Consider the following 20,332-nt stretch of genomic DNA (forward strand, 5'->3'; position numbering starts at 1 on the left):
CCGGGCGTGTTCCAGCCTGAGGCAGGACGAGCAGACCGTGTGAGTCTGTGCCTGAAATCTTAAAGCCGCAGCCGCATAGTCGAGCCTCCGAGTCCCTGACTCCTCTGGTGTGAGGGAGAGAAGGGTCCATCTTTGTTCGCCGGGGTGTCGGCGTGGAGTGGACGCGCTAGTAACAGGTACGTTACTGAGAAAAAAATCCAACCTTGCCGTTAGTCCGAAAGGAAAAAAGGTGACAGTGTAGATTTTATTCTTTAAAGAATATTAACTGGTGTGTTAATACCTTTTTTTTTATCTCTGTCTCCTCTGGTGTGAGAGAGAAAAGAGAACGTCCTCTTTACCGTGGTGTCGGTGTGGAGGGAAGAAAAAACTAGCAACAGGTATGTTACTAGCTTGAAGAAAAAAATCAAACCTTACCGTTATTTCGACAGAAAGAAACGGCGAGGCAGATTACAATATTAACTGGTGTGTTAATATTGTTCAGTCTTCTTGCAAAGCAAAAAAGTAACCGGCAAGCGCCCGTCGACCGAATGTTAGCTTTGGGTTCAGTTTGTGGACCGTTAAGCTAGCCCGGTTACTGATAATTCGAGATGTGCTCTGAAGCGAGAAGAGGTGTTTTGAATGACGCTGCGTCGTAGCGCAAGCTACTTAAAGGGTGCGTGGATTCCCTGACGTTGACGTCAAGATCACCAGCCAATCAGGATTGGCGTAATGAGATTGATGCTTCTGTTTGCATACGCGTTGAGGCGCATCCCATAGTGAGACATCGAATGGAGTGTTATGAATGAGAACTATCAATGTTGTTTAAATGTGTGTCAACCACAGACCTTATTTCGAGCTATTTTCCAAAATCCTATGCAGAAATTGCATTGCTTTTTTGTCGAAGGAACCCATGCGATTTGGTATTTCCACTTGAAATATGGTAGCTTTGATATCCTCATAATACTTTAAGGTGTGTGTTGCTAAAGACCCATGGGGAGTGGCACACACACACAAGTCATTTTAATCAGAAGTTATATATTAAGTTTCATTGGGGGGGGGGAGCAAACACAACAGAAGAGACACACCAACCAAAAGACCATGCAGAAACATACAAATTGTTTCTCCTTGTTTTGCAAGGCTTTCTTGCATATGTGGTTAAAGTGACTTCCTCATTTTACTTTCCATCTTTACTAAATGGGTGTTTCACAGCAACATTTGTGCAACCTCAGCTACCACTCAGATCCAGTTCCTTCCTCTACTTCAACCCATGTCCTTGAGTTCATCCATCCCACATCATGCACCGAGGGTTATAAGTGTTCCCGAAGTAGGAATTGAAGGTGACAAGGGACTCTAGAGAGCGCATGGAGACATCAGTGAACCAGACCATGGATAAGGTATCTTACACCCAGAGTAACCCACTGTTTGACTTGTCCGTCAGCACCACTGACCTCTACAGTTTCCAGCCCGAGGGTGAGTATTAACAGATGCTGAAAACCTTTCAAAGCCAATAGATTGAGCTACTATTCCAAAAACATGGTAACACGATTCACAAGATTTAGATTTTTAGAGGATCAAGTTAACATGTGAGAATGTAATGCTCAATTCAGAAAGGTATAAATAATAGCTATTAAATTGCATTGCAATACCAATATATATAAATCACTTTTGAACCATAGCTCTTCAGCGGAAGTATAATTAAGTGACGAAATGTTGTTGAAACAAAATCTCTCAACACCATCCATCTTCTCCCGCTTATCCGTGGTCGGGTCGCGAGGTAGCAGTTCCAGCAGGGAGCCCCAAACTTTCTTTTCCCTGGCCACATCAACCAGCTCTGACTGGGGGATTCCAAGGCGCTCCCAGGCCAGCGAAGATATATAATCCCTCCACCTGGTCCTAGGTCTACCCCTCGGTCTCCTCCCAGCTGGACGTGCCTGGAACACCTCCCTGGGGAGGCGCCCAGGTGGCATCCTTACTAGGTGCCCGAAAACCACCTCAACTGGCTCCTTTCGACGCGAAGGAGGAGCGGTTCAACTCCGAGTCCCTCCCGGATGACTGAACTTCTCACCTTATCCCTAAGGGAGACACCAGCCACCCTGCGGAGAAAACCCATCTCAATCCATCAATCAATCAATCAATCAATCAATCAATCAATCAATCAATCAATCAATCAATCAATCAATCAATTTTTATTTATATAGCCCAATATCACAAATGTTACATTTGTCTCAGTGGTCACAGTGTGTAGAGAATATCAGTATGACAATACGACACCCTCTGTCCTTAGACCCTCACATTGTACAAGGAAAAACTTCCGGAGAAAACCCACAGTTTAAAGGGCAAAATGGGAGAAACCTCAGGGAGAGCAACAGAGGAGGGATCCCTCTCCCAGGACGGACAGAAGTGCAATAGATGCCGTGTGATCTGGCCGCTTGTATCCGCGATCTCGTTCTTTCGGTCATGAATCTCTCAACACAATAAATGATTACATTGGTCCAGAGCATGTTCTGGAACATGCTTGGAGCTATATATTTAAATGTATGTAATAATATGATATTAACCTAAACCAAAAGAACAATTTAGAATATACTAAACTCCACGCAGTCCATTTGTGTCAGTTATATTGCTGAGATTAAATCATTCAAATATTACAGTTTAGTGTTGTTCACATTGCAATAGAATGAAAAAACACTTTATTTTCTTCAGGTACCTTAAACTCCAGAGTATTGTTGTTTTGTAGATAATTTACATGTTTAAACCATCAAATTATGTTTCAGTTGTTAGTGAAGTTTTTAACAAATAGAAAAACACCTGAAGTAAGTCAGATCTTAAAAAATAATGTGTTGGAGCCCTTAACATCCTTTTTAATTATGATGGAAATATCTGACAGATACAGTATATTTGAGTTTCATTATGTATAAAAATATTATGTTTAGAACTGTTCAAATGTTTATGTGATCTAATATTTATATAGTTATGATTTGATATGTACACTTTTGCGAATGAACAGTGTCAGCCTCCACCTGTGTGTGTAGGAGGGGGGGCTTTAAATGGACGCAACACTTGTGAGTTTTCGGGCCAGATGGCGGAAGTCCTGCAGTTTTCCGACCACAATAGGATTAGACACTTCAACATGATGTTGTGCACCGTCAAAAGTGTTAATCAGTCATGTTCCATGTTTATGTTGTATTGTTTTTCACTTCCTGTTTTGTTGTTGTCACGTCTCATTTCAGGTTCCTTGACTCCCTTTCCTTATGTGTTCTCCCGCCCTCATCAGCGTCAGCCCCGCCCCTGATTGTTTTCACATGTGTCTTGTTGTTGAGTGTTTAAATTCCCCAGTCTCCCAGTGTTCAGTGTCAGTTCGTCTTGTCCTGTCCTCATGTCAGAACTCTGGTCATCAGTTTTTTATTCTCTTGACACATGCCTGATTCATGCTCCTGAAAACTTTTTGTAAATGTTGTTCCTCACGTTGTGAGCGTTTTTTGTTGAGCCTTTTTGAAACTCTTTATTTTTGTCACCTCGCAAAGAGTGTTTTTTCTTTTTGTATATCCTTTTGGCAAATAAAAGTATATTACTTATACTTTATCTCTGTCTCCCGGGTTGTGCATTTGAGTCCTTATCCTTGTGTAACCAAGTTCGTAACACATGATACACAAATATAAAACAAATCACAGGTTGTACGGAAACCATCAGTCCCATGGCAAATTGGTGATTGGTTGATTTATGTCATCAGAGATGTGAATAAAGGAACAGGCCTGCAGGCATTAGGAGCGACAGTGAGCCAATACAGGGCTCTGAAGCACCCAAATAGAAATAATCTTTTTAATATTTACACTTGGGGTATTTATTATGTTAAATACAAAATATTTGCACTGTTGCCAATGAATAGTGTTGCGGCTGATGAAAATATGAAAACATCTAATTGCTATTCTAAGATGAAAAGCCTCACTGACCACTTTATTGTATACTTATTCCTCAAACCTGTAGACCGTACAGAAGCACATGCACACACATGCTCTGCTCACACATGCACACACATTCACCTCTGAAGCCTTCAGAGGGGATATTAGTTCACGTCTCCGTCATAAATAGTTTGCTCTGTCAGTCTCTTGACTTCACTGATGGCAAAAAGAAACCCATCTCGATTGCCCTGGGTTTTTATTGTGATTGACAGCTGACGGTCTACCCTGGTTGACCATGCTTCTAACTTCGAGAAAAAGCATTTGTATCAGTTGAACCAAGCTACTGTTGGTCTCCTGAAATGACTCAAAATATCTAAGTTTGCTGCAGATTGTTCACAGTTTCCTGTTTGTGTTTCAGATGTGAAGCAAGCGAGGCCCAGGAGACAGTGGTGTTTCAATGTGGTCATTGTTTACCTCATTTTACAGACTGCTCTTAATGCCTTTCTCATTTATAAAGGTACAAACCCATAGTATTATTTGTTTTCAAATATACAAATATTAAAACGTTTTAAATGTGGTATATTCAAGAGAATCAAGAATATTTGTATTTACATTACATGTTACTTCAATCAAGAGAGACGTGATGTAGGAAATACATGTTTATTACCGGGACACATAATATGAATGGATAGTGATTGACGGATTATAACAAGTGAATGAAATGGTGTTCGGCGATTAGGCCCCGGTTTGCAGGATGATCATTCAGGAGGGGATAAGCCGCTCTGATGAACCCCCCGGGGTCTAGACACTGGTGGTGGTGATAAGTAGTTTGGTCCGGTCTGAAGGGAGAAGGTTTTAGCTTGGCCCTGAATTAGGAGACAGGAGGGCGAAGGGGTGGAGGAGGGTTGCGCGTTGCCACCTGAAATGACAGCTGACGGAGAGGGAAGAGCAGATTTAAAGGGGTTAGCGGGTGCAATGATAGTGAGAATAGGGGGAAGTGATTGGCTAGCTGGGGAGTAACGCCCCCGATCACTTATTGAGAGAGGAGAGAGTATTGAAATGACGTGTAACAGACAGAAGATATTGGTCTTCCTGACTGAACTTGCGCTGAGCTTCATTTGTTAGACGCTTTTATCCAAAGCGACTTACATACTCCATACTGCGGGCAATCCCCACAGGAGCAATTTGGGGTGAAGTGTCTTGCCCAGGGACACAACGACATGCTGACTGCAGTGTATAATCAAACCCATATTATTTTATACTGTAAATGTGAGGTTAGTTAAGTGTCTGATCAGTTTCCTTATCCTCTCTGTCCCAGTTTTCACTGTGGAATCTTCAGTGTCAGAGCCCCGGCTGGAAAGGCTGATGTCGAGACTCCCTCTGGGTGGAGACACCTTCCAGACTCGACTCTACAACAACAGTCGAGACACGGAGACCCTGAGGGACCTTCTGTGGGCCCTGAAGAGCCAGGTCCTCCGCTCTTTATTTGGAATCAATTATCATCACTTATATCTTCATGTTGTTCATTTCATTTGTATAGGTTCAGTTTAGATGTTCAGTATTAACTGATTATCTAGTTGTTTCTTGACAAAAGATCCTACAGCATTTAGAAAAATATAGCAATTTTCGTAGAGTGAGAGTAGATATCACTCATCATATCACTCTCATGTCTGTTTGTGTACTACAGAGTTGGAGTCAGGATGCAGTTGGGTCAGCTTGAACCTAATCATTAATAAACTGTGTTTATGAGAAGGTTATGGGCTGGATTTATTTTTCCGGCAGTAAAAGCTGGTGCAGTGAGGTCATCAGGTTTGGCTCCATCTCTACAGCCGGACTTCAGAGAACAGGCTCACTGACTGACTCACAGATGGTTACACCGTTATTTGTCAAGAAGCTGTTTAAGCAATGAATTCAACATAAAACGACACAATGCAGACACGTGTCGAGTTAACGTACAGGATTTGCCACGTTTTCGAGAAGACATGGAGATCTCTTATGGAGATTCTAAAGGGGAGAAATTGTTTGAACCCTCTTTGCCTTGAATATTTGCTTCATGCAATTATTTTTATTAATATCATAATCTCTTTTGCACTTTTTATATCAAACCTTGATGAGAAAGTAGTTATATGTGTTTGTTTGGTATTTGTGGAGTTATGTTGAATACTCAGTCAACACTTTGAAGCAGTGGTTGGCAGAGGGGCATTGGGCTGATGATTGACAGTGTTCTCCACCTGTTGGAGAGGACAGGTGAGCGGGCTGTGTGGAGAGCAGGGTCCGCTGGAGAGACTGCAGGCTGGGCTGAGTCTGCTCAACAGCAGCACACACACCCTGGAGCACCACGTGAACAGTATCAGCCTCCAACCAGGTAGGACACACATACTGTATGTGTGTGTGTGTGTGTGTGTGTGTGTGTGTGTGTGTGTGTGTGTGTGTGTGTGTGTGTGTGTGTGTGTGTGTGTGTGTGTGTGTGTGTGTGTGTGTGTGTGTGTGTGTGTGTGTGTGTGTGTGTGTGTGTGTGTGTGTGTGTGTGTGTGTGTTTATATTTAAATACTATTCCAGGGAAATTCATTTACATCTCAAAAAGCGTTCGTAGCTGTTGCTTTCTTATAGATATATTTTAAGATTAACACTGCTGAACTGCAAATTGTAAAACTGTAATAACCTGAACATAACCTTTAGGTCAGAATGTATGAAGCTTTGCATCATTTGTGTGTCCCCAGGACCTCCTGGTTCTCCAGGTAGAGAGGGGCTTCAAGGAACTCAAGGTGTGCCAGGAGAGAGAGGCCTCAAAGGTGAGTCAGCATTAAGACCAATAGAGTAAAAGTTAGCACTAGAAACAGGATTGTGAAGGGCTGGCCAAATTGTGGCCCCACGCAAAGTTATGTGATGAGGCCCTGTGTGTCACGAGCGTCGGCGGGGTGGAGGGGGGTTCTAGAGGAGCACGTGCGTGAACTGTGAGCGCCCGAGCCTCGCAGCGGCGAAACTGTGGCGCACTGAAGCTGAAGTGCGCCGCATTTGCACATACGATGAGGCTCCCTCCGCAAGATTGAGCCCCCCTCCGAGAGGCCCCAAGCAGTCTGTGTGATCTGCGTGTAGTGAGGGGCAGCCCTGGGTTTTGTGTTAAGCAACCAAACATACCCTGGTGCTGAAAACACAGAGATACACAACCATGGGAGAAATATATGGACCTACACTAATCTCAGAAGCATCTCAACAATACTCATACAATGTTGTGTCTGACATCAGTGTGCTTCAGAAAACCTGTTGGAGCCCGCTGAACCTCTGAGCAAAAGAAACATCAGGACCTTATTTTGAAACGTTCATTGTATAACATCTGTGCAGAGCAGCATGTGTGTGTGCAGCATGAGACGTGAGGCCGCCATGATCAGGGCCATGATGAGCTGTCAGCCTGCTGATTATTCCGGCTGATGAACTCTGCCTGTTGGATGGGCTGCTGCCACTACATCACAAACCCACACAGTTTAGCCAGTGCACTGACATCACCTGAATGAAATATTTATCGGGGCTGGATAAAGTTGACTAACTACCTCTGTCTAATTTTTCTATAGAACCATTAGGTCAACAAAAATGTATGTGAATAAATTACATTATTTATAAATTAAAGGATTTACAAAGTAAGTTTATTAACTTCAATTAGGGTTAGGGTTACTTTCAGGGTCAGTTGGAGCCAAGAGATACAGTATTACTCAAATCATGGCTATGGCTGCAGCTCTAAAAAATCTCTTGAAAAAGTTTTACTTTATCCCCAAACTACCCCAGACTGCCATGCACTTAGCCATTTATGTTAGTGATCCGACAAGTCTAAAATATTTTGCTGACTGAAATTCCGGTGGTGCTTCCAAAGAGCGAAATTTCAATTAAAAAAACAAAACAAAATCCAACTAAAGGGGAATGCTGCATTATAAAATGTGAATTTCAAAAATTCAAATTTTACGATCTACTCCCTAGGAGGAGTTCGTAAAAGTTTGCTAAAAACCCAGGAAAAATACACATCATTTAAAATACACATCATTTAAAATGGCCGACTTCCTAATGAAACATTTTTAGCTTTTAAAAGTGTTCACAATTGCATGAGTAATTTGCAATAGGGAAATTTGAATATGTGAAATTTCAGAAAACTTAATGTGTGGCCTTTCCAAAATAAATTCTACCTGGTGGTGTTAGAGAGCTGGCCACGCCCGAACGCATTCATTGTAGAACCTTGCAGGTTTTTGCTAGTGAACCTGTGACTGAACTATATATTCATATAATTGTCACATGTGTGTAATGGCCTAAAAGCTGAAAACTGCTTTTCAGGTGACAGTGGTGGTGCTGGCCCTCTAGGACCTAAGGGTGAAATGGGACTCAAGGGCCAACCTGGAGAGCCTGGAGTTGATGGTCAAATTGGTGAGTTTCATAATAATTATTTGTAAATGTATTTATTTGTTGTAATCTTCTAGATGTGATTTTTTGAGAAGATGCTTGCATTTAGAAAAGACAACAGAAAAGGGGTGTCCCAAACAAACTGCTGAAAGTTGAAACAGTATAAATCCTCCAGATAGACACATTTGGAAAGACTTTACCTCTACCTCAGCTGTGCCTTATTTTTTTCAAATGTAGTCAACATTGTCCTGTTTTTAAGTTTTAATTGTCTCAAATAATTAGTATTTAAATCTTAAGAACGTACATTTATTTTAGTATAGTTGTACTCAATAAAAAATGCTGCCATTTCAGTCCTTAAAGCTTAGCAAACTTAGATAATCTATGTCTTCCTCACTGTGCTCACGGTGAGGGCCGCCCTAAGATATTCTAAAAAATAATATTTGAAAACATTAAAAAGAAAACGTTTTTTTTGGAATATTATTTTTTTTGTTACATTTTTCATTAGTTTTACCAAGATAAGTTGATTTAATTGTATTTAAAATAACATTTCCAAAGAAATAAATCCTTCGAATCTGCCTGTTCAGTTTCTGTTGGAATGTGAAGGGTTAAATGCTGTCTCTGCGAGTTACTGTGAAGACGGGAGAGCTTGTTGGTCCCTCTGTACATTCACAGAGGGCCAATGAGAGAGTAATGTCAATTGACCAATCATATCTTCCCTCTAAATGGGTGGGCTTTATTTTCGCGGACTTTATGACAAGTTCCCCCCCGCTGTGAGCTTTATACATGTGCAGTGGTGGTGGTGCAGTGGTAGTGGTGCAGTGACAAGTCGTAAAACCCGGAAGTAAGCTGTGCTTGGGTTCCCTCCATGGAGGTTCCCTCGACAAAAAAAGCAATGGGATTTCTCCATAGGATTTTGGAAAATAGCTTGAAATAAGGTCTGTGGAACGAACCTGTTAGATAAATGCACGTTTTGTTCAGCCGGATAATATCCATATGTCTACCCTACTTTTATTATTTTTGAATCATAAATCTAATCGATAGATTTATGATGGATAGATTTATGATTAGCATAAGTCTGTTCATGATGGCTCACTTCAGTGATAGTGATGACATCGTTGCGAAATTATTAACTGAGTCATTTTCAAGATTGAGTTACAATGATAAACTGGAGTGGCAAAGGATCAGCTGAATGACCCGCCATCAAGTGCTTCATCCAAAAGGACAGGAGGATGGACTTTGTGTTTAAGTTATTTGATCATCAGAGGTAGGCCATTTTCAATGTGGGCCGCCGTGCCGACTTAATTCATTTGTAATTGCTACTTGGCTGTGGGTGCCCTGTCATGATAGGTGTTTATATAAATGGTGTTGTTTTGTGTGGTAGATGCACCCGGGCCGCTGTTTTGATATTCCGGTGAAGTATATGCTGTGACGTAATAACTCTTCTTTTTTTTCTCGAGGGAAGGGGGGGTCAGAGGGCCTAGGTATAAAAGTCACGGCTCGCCACTGGTTTCATGTCTATCTACCTCTTCTTTTTACTACTTCCGTAAATCACATTTAATTTAATTGAATTCCCACAGGCAAAGTCTGCAGAAATGCGCATTACTTAAATTAGCTTTTAAGGGTTCACTTCAAGCAATATATATTTGACAGTGAGACAGCCTTATTGGGCCATCGACTGTATGACCAATGACTGAAAATCAGCAGATCAGCAGACTGTAATTGTGAAAATATGAAAATTCAGTTTCTCTTCCTCCTTCCACTTCTAGTCATCTCCTGTAATATCGCTGACACAGCTCCATTTCACATGATGTATGATACAATTTGCACAGCTTGATTTTAAGAAATATATGTGTGTGTGTGTGTATGTGTGTGTGTGTGTGTGTGTGTGTGTGTGTGTGTGTGTGTGTGTGTGTGTGTGTGTGTGTGTGTGTGTGTGTGTGTGTGTGTGTGTGTGTGTGTGTGTGTGTGTGTGTGTGTGTGTGTGTGTGTGTGTGTGTGTGTGTGTGTGTGTGTGTGTTTTGAATGCAGGTCCCAGGGGTTCATCTGGGGTCACAGGAGCCCCAGGGGAGCAAGGTCCAGGTGCAAAGGGAGAGAAAGGAGACCTGGGGGCCCAAGGTAAGGGTTTGGACAGTGTTTGGTTCTATTATCTGATGAGCCAGTTGCTTGTGTTCATACTTTGTTGTTGAAATTACTGTTATAGACCAATCTGCCTGTCGTTATTTATTTCAAGGAGTTTTTTTTCCCTGAAAAGTCGAGGGACTTCATTGAGCTGCACATACTGAGTGTTGTCAATCATTGCTTGTGTTTCAGTTGGAACAGACTCAGTTTATGTAACACTAACATTATGGGCAAGTGTTAGTTGGCCTCTAAACATGAATATGTCTTTAAACTGTAGATTGAATCCACTCAGTGATGTTCAGCAAGAGTCTTTCATAAGATGTATTTTTGTTATCTTGTCTTCAGGTGTACAAGGACCTCCAGGTTTCAATGGAACTCAAGGTGAGAGTATAATAAGGTTAGAGAAACCTCAGTTAGAATCATGTTTCTTCCTTATGTGATGTACTGTGCAAAGCATATACATTCACATAAAACATAGAATAACAAAAACTAATACAATATAAAAAAACATTTCAGATTAAGTTGAAGAACAGATTTAACACCAGGTGTAATGGCAATTTTAATGTTCCAATGTCCTATATCCTTTTGCCATTACTTCACAGGAGGGTTTAGAGTGATCCTGACGCAGACACAAACAGATGAATTTCCAGTCTTTTGCTGCAGTTTAGGATGATGTTTTATTTTTGCTTTACATACCAAGGTTTAAGTATACTTTGTCAAAGGGTTGTGGTATGAGCATCTGCCGGGCTGTGTAGAATCGGTATGCTCTTCCTCCTGTGTCCTTGTCATTTCCTGTCACCTGTGACCCCTTTATACACCCGGTGCAACTAAACCCCGCTACCAAGTGTTAAAAAATAATATTGCACTATACATATAAATAAGGTAAACTGAGACACCAACAACACCCAATAAAATGGCTCCTACACCAGGGTTTAAATGTATGAATGATATCTGAGAACAAAAAAACATCCAGTTTTACAAAAAGAACAGGAATAAGAGACATGTCTGTAGTTCTTACATCTTAAGTAGTAAAGGTGGGGTAGGTAATTTTGGAGAAACCAGCTCGAGTGCGCTAGAATTAGAAAATACACAGCCGGAAAAAATCTGCCACTTCCTTACAGAGCCCCTCCTCCAACACACACAAACGCGCACATGACCAATGAGAGCACGAGATAAGTTTGTGCCCCGATGGAAGGCTGACAGGCAGGTAGGCCATCCAATCCCTTTAGCCGGGCCGGCAAAAATGATTGGTCGTGCTTTTTACAGTACTGCGGCTTCCACAGATGACATTTTTTATGGATTTTTTGTCAAAGCACTTGAGATATTCTTTGCTATCGGGATGTGAAGAGCATTCCATGGAATATAACAAAAAGTGTATCTCGAGCCGGTTTCTCAAACTTACCTACCCCACCTTTAAGACCCAATTTACACGGGAACGTTTGCGTTTATGCACCGTATGCGTTTTCAAAAAAGTCTTCCGTTCACACGCATTCGGCTCAATTAACGTGTCTGTTCACACGAGACCTGGGCACGCTGTAGAGGCGTCTGCCGGGCCTGTAAGTGGCACTGCTGCCGCCACAAAATACACCAAAAGCAGCGAAGAAGACCCCGGAGTATGGTTGCCCTTCTGTTTATTCTCCGCGGTGGACGGCGTGTGCTCCTGCTGTAAATCTCTCTGGTAGTCCACCAGCAGATGAAAAACATCCACCTCTCCGCCTCTTCCAAGGGATGAGGGAACCATGCGGCAGAGTTTCCGTTAACATTTTCTTTCGCCGGTCAACATGTCCGTTAACCTGTTAAACCCCGAGCCTGTTTTTCAGGTTTCAGGCTCGAAAATGACATTCCCAGAACAAATGACCATATCTTCCCTTCTAAAAGGGTTAAATTAATAATCTTTTTTCTCAAAGTAATGATACACCTGTGAGTTGGATGTAGAAAAGTCAGAATAAATATAGATGTTTATTTTAAAGAAAATTCAGATTGAACATGGTAAAAAACTGTAAATGATAGTGTCCGTCCAAAAGATATGTTGTACTTATAGTGAAAACTAACCTTGGATGATGGGTTAGTAGACTAAAAGCTTTAGGAATCCAAAGTAAAACATATAATAAGTACCCTGTATCAAGATTGATGCAAAACAAGTGATATTTGACCTTTTTAGACAGATTTAGCACAAAAAAACCTCTTCTGGGGCCATTTGGGTGGATTTTCCATATCTCTGGCCCCCCTTGCTGGATTTTGACATGTGACATATCTTACATATCTAATTACAAGTGTATGTCATCTATATTTTTCATAATATGGAGAGTGTACACATGTCTGAATAAGGTGAGGGAGAAATAAACACTTAATGTTACTCAGCCCAGTTAGACTCCTTTGTCTTTGCCTACTACAACAACCCTAGCTTGAGTTTAACATTAAAAGCTTAAAAGGTTTAAAATGTGATTTTACCCAAACATATTTTAAAAACATTAACGGAAAAGAAAAATGTAAGAGAATATTCTCAACAAATTCCCTTGCAATCCAGAAGTCTAAATTATCTAGCAGTCTCAAAGTGGCTGTATTGATATGCACTCACATGTAAAGGCCTCCCAGCCTGCTGACACCTGCACTAAACCATGTTCAAAAAGACCTCAGACCTACATACAGGCCAATGTTGTAAATGTATTATCTTTTCAATGTACACACGGCATCTATTGCACGTCTGTCCGTCCTGGGAGAGGGATCCCTCCTCTGTTGCTCTCTCTGAGGTTTCTCCCATGTTCCCCTTTAAACTGTGGGTTTTCTCTGGAAGTTTTTCCTTGTACGGTGTGAGGGTCAAAGAACAGAGGGTGTCGTATTGTCATACTGATATTCTGTACAAACTGTGAAGACCACTGAGACAAATGTAACATTTGTGATATTGGGCTATATAAATAAACATTGATTTGAGGACATTCTCCTTTGATGGAGTGTCTACCTATCATTTCATGTAAACTGTCAGTGTGTTGTGAAGATCGATTCCCATAGATATATTTCTATAAACATGTTTCTTCCACAGGCCCCCCCGGTTTCCCCGGTGCCAAAGGAGACAAAGGAGACCCAGGAATAACACAAGAGAGTAAGTCAATAAGTGAATTTAGAAAGTCAACAATAGATTTAAAAAAACTTCTGAGTACATTAAATCAAATGCTATACTTAAATACATTGTTGAGGTCTTTGTATTTTACTTTATACTTCTACTATGATACAATTTGTAAGAAAATATTCTACATTTTACTTACATTTATCTGATAAGATTAGTTGCTAGTTACTTTGCAGGTTCCACTTATTAATCCAAAAATCTACACATATTTACTATAATGGCTTAAAAAACCTGGCAGTATGAAATTATTTAAATTAGCTCCATCTTTACCAGCTGCAACATTAATTTCACAATAATGGCTCGTTAATTATAATCCAGTGATATTATACATGCATTTTATTGATACAATTTGTCATTCTGCATGAGAATGTTTCCGTTTGGTTCTTGACTTATTTTTATACTAATTCATTTGTACTTTAACTTACATAAAATATGTGATTCTTCTTCCACCGACTACAACTTTAATAAATTGCTCTTAATAAAAAGGTCAAAGCAGCAGTACGCATATAAATATATATATACATACAGTATATTATAAATACTGCGTATATCCACTTGGACCCCCCCTCTTTGTGTCCTCACAGAGCTGGTGCGGCTCGTCCCGGGGCCATCTCGAGGCCGGGTGGAGGTGCAGCATGACGGGGTATGGGGCACCGTGTGTGACGACAGTTTCGACACCGTGGATGGGAAAGTGATCTGTAAGATGCTCGGCTTCCAGGCCGCCGTCAGCACCTTCATTGCCAGCGAAGGTGAGTCTGCTGAGGTCGCCACTCTGCAGCACACAGCAGCACACAGCATCCTACAGCACCACACAGCATCCAACAGCACCACACAGCATCCAACAGCTCACATCCAACAGCTCACACCCAACAGCATCACACAGCATCCTACAGCACCACACAGCATCCAACAGCTCACATCCAACAGCACCACACAGCATCCAACAGCTCACACCCAACAGCATCACACAGCATCCAACAGCACCACACAGCATCCAACACCACCACACACCATCCAACAGCACCACACAGCATCCAACAGCTCACATCCAACAGCACCACACAGCATCCAACAGCTCACATCCCACAGCTCACACCCAACAGCATCACACAGCATCCAACAGCACCACACAGCATCCAACACCACCACACACCATCCAACAGCACCACACAGCATCCAACAGCTCACACCCAACAGCACCACACAGCATCTCACATCTGTGTTTTTTCGAGAGAACTCTTTTCATGGCGTTAATGTATTCATTAACTAGCTAAGAGAGCAGCATGGTTGAGTGTTTGCTGGCACATAAAGGACATTTTGTCATGCACCTTGGATTTTATTTGTATAAGTTAAATGATAGATATTTTATGGATAAATTACTAATTACATAAGTAACAGCTGATCATCTTTGACAAGGCCAATGTTTGACAAGTAAACAATTCCAACACTTTGTCCAGTTTATTATAATATAAAAGCTGTAATATTAGCACACCATAAATACTGGAAATAATAAGAAATTAAAACATTTTTTATTAGAGCTCTTTTACAGGTGCTCAAAGCGCTTTACAATTACATATTACACATATTAGACATGTAAATGTCATTACTGTGGACATTACCCACAGGAGCAAATGCGGGTAAAGTGTCTTGCCCAAGGACACAACGGCCTGACGCAGTGGCGGCCGAGGCGGGTTTCGAACTGGAGTTCACCAACGCCCCTTAATCTGATGAACGCACTTTTAAGATTATGTTTTAAACAGGACCCAGGCGCAGGCAATGACTGAAGATGTTTAAATAGTTTATTGTTTCGGAGACTCAGGCAGGTTTGGTGATTATGGAGGTCCGGAGTGGAGGTAGGCTGTTCAGGCTGGACTGATAACTAGGGAGGTATGATGCAGGAAGAAGCAGGCAGGTTGGCTGGAAGCTCTGGTGGACGATGGCCGAGGGATTGCACTGGAAACACAAGGAGAAACTCGTTACAAAAAGTACGGAATTACACACAGACAGGATAACTAAATGGGCAGCCAGGAGGATGTAATACCACTGGTGTAGAAAACAATCTGGTGGTGAGTTGCTGGGAGACTGGAGTAGATAAACTGTGTCCTGATTAGATGATGAGGGACAGCTGAGTCGGACGGCCAGGTGAGAGCAATCAGGCTGCTGCCTGCAAGGGAAACCACACCCTCCACACACACACACACACACACACACACACACACACACACACACACACACACACACACACACACACACACACACACACACACACACACACACACACACACACACACACAGGGGAACAAACAGGAACACAGTTTGGACCGTGACACGCACTGCGCCAATGCCAAAACCAAAATCAGTCATTGCACCTAACCACAGAAAGTAAATTGAAACAGGACACTAGCGTGTAACGTTGAGCGAGCTACTGACTGTCATAAATAAAACATTCGCTTTTATTTTATTTTCAAATGATGTTTTAAACAAACCTGCCATTTGTTTAACACTGAATTTATACTAGTGCTGTTAATCGCTTAAAAAATGTAAACGCGTTAATCACGATTAATGACATTTGTAATATCTGTATTTGTATGGGAGGGGGGGTGGGGGGTGTTAGGTAAAGAAATGCATGACAAAATATGAGCGAAATCAGAGGGTTTTTGACTTTATTATAACAGGATTACTGAATAATTGGCATGAAGTCAGACAGTAATCTGACAGCTATCTAAAGCATGGACAGAGCCGCTGTGATTCCCCTCTGTGTAATGTGTGCTACACAGAGCAAATCCTCTCTGCTGCTATCATACTGTTCCTACAGTGGAGACCCTGTCCACTATATATATATATATACACCTAAAACTAACAAGTGCTGTTACAGTGAAGCAGTGATTGTTCCTACTGATGTCCGCTGGTCTCTAGTCAGGGCAGTAGATGTAGCTTTCTTTGCCTTTTCACTGCCATGGTAAACATCCATGCTGGAACCATATACAAATTAAAAAGCGCTGTCCTTCTGTAGGGACCGGGAGGATCTGGCTGGATGACCTGCAATGTTTGGGAACAGAGTCAAACATCTTCAACTGCCGTCACAGTGGAGTGGGTGTTAACGACTGCAAACACAACGAGGACGCTGGGCTGCTGTGTGTTTAGAGTCCACTCTGAAAAATGTGTTTCAAAACCATTCATTGACAATATGCACATGTCTCACTGGGGATATGAACAATGAATTGTGCTGCTACTAATGATGTTCACAGCTGGATTTATATTCATGTTATTGAAACACAGCATATCAAATGTCTTTTAGTTAAATTGTCACTGCATCACTTAACAAGTTCTGTCTGTAAAATTGATAATGGCATAAAAATGTTCCTGGAAAATATCTCTGGCATCTTTTCTTCATTCTGTACTCAGTGGATTAATAATATGTATCCCCAATTCAACCCCAAATCACTGCTGCAATGCCCTCCTCAGAATCAATCCCCTTCCTCCACATGGCCTCTCTTGCCTTATAATTGCTTTTTTATTATTATTTGATACCCTTTTTATCCATCTGTGGCCAGAGCTGTTGTTTTTCCGGCCTGTTCAACAGAACCATTTTATCCAGATATCTCAGGGACGTTTTTAGCAGATGTGACCACTGAAGGATTAACTCATTAGGTTTTTGTGTTCAAAGTTACTTTGAACTCATGTGTCCATTCATATAAACTTAAACTCAAGAATAAACAAAAGAAAATATGATTTGTCATTATGAACTCACAAAAAAGTTTTGGGCCAAAAGGTCTCACAGGATGTAAAATGCAACTTGACTATTCGGTAGATTTTTGTTTTAAGCTTGAATTAATGATAACATTCAAATATTTAGGATAGATGTACAGTATGATGAATACATTGGTAGGTAGAACTGATATTTTTAGACCAACTCCCTCCTGGTGAAATGTTAGAATACTTACAATCCTGCTCATTCTCAGTCAGTCAGTGAGGGGGTGAGATAACACAGAATGTACTTGAATGTTTGAGGATCATGAACTTTGAAAAATAAAATCATGTATTTAAACTTAAAATAAGTATTTGAAAAGTTAAGTTATATCCTTGTTAATTACACAACATTGATTGGTTTAAATTGTGTACAATGGTTTTGTGTTTTTCCCCTTCGACTCTGAGAAACAAATAGTTGTATCGGAGTTTAGGATGGCCGAGGACACCCCTAATCCTCAGCTATCGTTTGAGACACCATGCTCTTTGCTCGACAAACCCCGTGATTAGTCCTTAAACTCTGTGATTGGTTGACCTCTGACTGCATTCCATATGAAAAAAAACGTTTCGTAAAAGATAAAATCATACTTTATTCAGCTAGTGCTTGCTTTACTCTTTGAAAGTCATCACATAAATGCATTGTGATGAATGGTTCGGCTGCATTAAATATTACACATCTGGCTTAGTTCTTTATTTATCTACAGAGATTGGACCTCAGAATAGACCGGAAACTATTCTTTTACCCTTCTGTTTTAATTTAACAATAAAGTTAATAGTAATATTTTGTTTGATATTATATTTTTTTATTAACTAGACAGCTGGGTCATGTTAAGATCATCTTTTCTGTGTTGCTGTGGGTTTTTCCCATCGCTTTTGTGTTACAAATATCAAAACAATATGTGTGGTCGTCTGTGGATAACAAAATGTATCCGTCGTAAACTAAACCGGAAACAGCAATATATTTTATTGTGTTAACACTGTAAACTTCACAGCTTTTGAACCCAAACCACCTACTGGTTAAAACACGTTATTACACATTTAGAGTAATTCCAATGCAGGTAGATTGTGTTGCTTTTTAATTACTGTTTTTAAATGTCTTTTTCTTAATTAACAAAGGTAATCTGGTGTTTTTGAGTTGATGAGTAGTGGAGATATCACTGTCAAATCAATCGACAGTAAGGAGAATACTTACTTCCGGGTGTACAATTCTCCGTTATCCAATGGGAATGGAGGCTCACATTGCTTTTAAGAGCTGGCGACATAAATGGATGCGGTGCTTCCCTAAGCGTCAAATACCGCCGCCGATGGGAATACATTGCAATCAGTTGAAAGCTCTTTACGTCCGTTTATGAAGCTGAAGGAGCCTCGGCGTGTCACAACTGGACGCCACGGGACCCTGACCAAGCGTCGCTCATGGACGCTTAGGGAGTGAGAGTGTGTTGAATAAACACTTTGTCATACAATCTAAATGTAATGTTTTTTAGCATTACCTGGTGATTTCAAAGAAAGCTCTCTGGGAAATGTTGACTTACTGTTCGACATGAAGCTAGAAGCTACCTTACAGTACACAGTTGATCCTGAATCCTGTCAGTTAAAGTGTTGCATAGTTAGCTTATGAGCTTATATATGGATGTTATGTGACAGTATTTCTGAGAAAAAGTCATCTGAAATGGTGGCATAGTTGCCACTGCTTTACGTGTCGACAGCATGTTTGAACGTATTTGCAGCAGTAAATGTGGCTGTTTGGCCACTGACGTTGCCTGAATTTAAATGTACAACCTCTTTTTGTGACAGATTTTTGCATGAAATTATAATTATTCTGAATAATATTCCTATTGACAGCTAATTTCTATGTGAACATTATGAGATGGACAGCCAGAGAGAATACATGAAAAACAGTTATGAAATACTTATGACAAAACAAGAATACAGTTTAAAAGGGGAGTGATTTGTAAAATATCCATAAAGAAAAATCTGTTTACAGTTCTGTTTCATATGGGTGTTGAGATATGTATAGATCTCTTAATTTTGCTCTCAAAGTGCAGCAGATTGATGCTTTTAATTTCAATAACCCCCCTAGAGGAGGTGAGGTCCACTGTGTTAACATGCCTATTTATACAATATGTGTGCTTATGCTAACATCATAAGACAAAAGTTGGTTCCGTGTTGTGTGTAGTGAGAATACGCTAGAGTGAGGGGGGCCCACAAGCCAAAGCTCGCTTAGGGCCCCCAAAAGTCTAACCCTGGCTCCAACCCCCTCCAACCCCCTCCCTCCCCCCACATCTACAGGTGAAAATTACTTTAGCGACACATTCATAGCAAGAAGTGTAGCAAAAGTCAAGGCCGCAGATTCGTCGATTTATACTGCCACAGAGCAGATTCGTGAAGTTGTAATGACTGATTTGAGAGGTTGTAATAACCAAGTTGCAGTTGTAATGGAACATATATTAAAAAAATATATTTTCATCACTAAGTTCATTTTTTTTCTACAAGCTACAACACTTTTCTTTCTGTGACTTCAAATTTGGTTCACAGATACGTGGAGATTTTATACAAGTGTAAATGTATGCACATGCTCACATCAGGTTTTACAAGCATTTTGCACCATATCTACCTTCATCACTAATTAAGCTCCAAACAATTTCGGATATAAAGATTACACCAGTGTCATGTAAAGGTTTAACGACATTAAATTGAGCTATAGACTTGTCTGCCACGTATGCTGTCAATGTCTAGAGGATTTAACCAATATTAAGTAAGAGGCGTGTATGCCTATGTCACTAAATTAAATAAAAAAATCATTGAACTGACATATTTTGTTATTTACAGTAGATATTGTAATATGTGTTTTGACATCTTGATTTTAGTTAGTGGGTCGAATTATTTACCTAAAGAAAATGTTTCTGAAAGCCAGGGGCCCATATGGTCTTTGGTCAATCTTTAACGACCGCACCTAACATACAGTATCTATTTTATTTAGTTGTCTCTTTCTTCACCTTTGCTGTAACAATGTGAATGTCCCCTCTGTGGGATGAATAAAGGAATTCTGATTTCCTCCATTATTTGTGTTTACGTGTAGGCC

At 40.7% G+C, this 20,332-nt stretch overlaps 1 protein-coding gene across 1 annotated transcript; it reads left to right on the forward strand.

Annotated features, from left to right (window-relative positions):
• The first annotated feature begins 1,243 nt into the window (after nucleotides 1–1,243).
• On the forward strand, nucleotides 1,244–16,876 carry marco (macrophage receptor with collagenous structure). Its single transcript, XM_034091920.2, has 11 exons — nucleotides 1,244–1,449; nucleotides 4,297–4,395; nucleotides 5,197–5,348; nucleotides 6,126–6,243; nucleotides 6,599–6,670; nucleotides 8,196–8,285; nucleotides 10,290–10,376; nucleotides 10,725–10,760; nucleotides 13,420–13,479; nucleotides 14,088–14,252; nucleotides 16,517–16,876. The coding sequence occupies exons 1-11, from the start codon at nucleotides 1,341–1,343 to the stop codon at nucleotides 16,645–16,647; spliced, it is 1,119 nt and encodes a 372-aa protein (XP_033947811.1). The 5' UTR covers nucleotides 1,244–1,340; the 3' UTR covers nucleotides 16,648–16,876.
• Nucleotides 16,877–20,332: the final 3,456 nt, after the last annotated feature.

The sequence above is a fragment of the Pseudochaenichthys georgianus genome, chromosome 9 (genome assembly GCF_902827115.2).
Source record: "Pseudochaenichthys georgianus chromosome 9, fPseGeo1.2, whole genome shotgun sequence".
NCBI lineage: Eukaryota > Metazoa > Chordata > Actinopteri > Perciformes > Channichthyidae > Pseudochaenichthys > Pseudochaenichthys georgianus.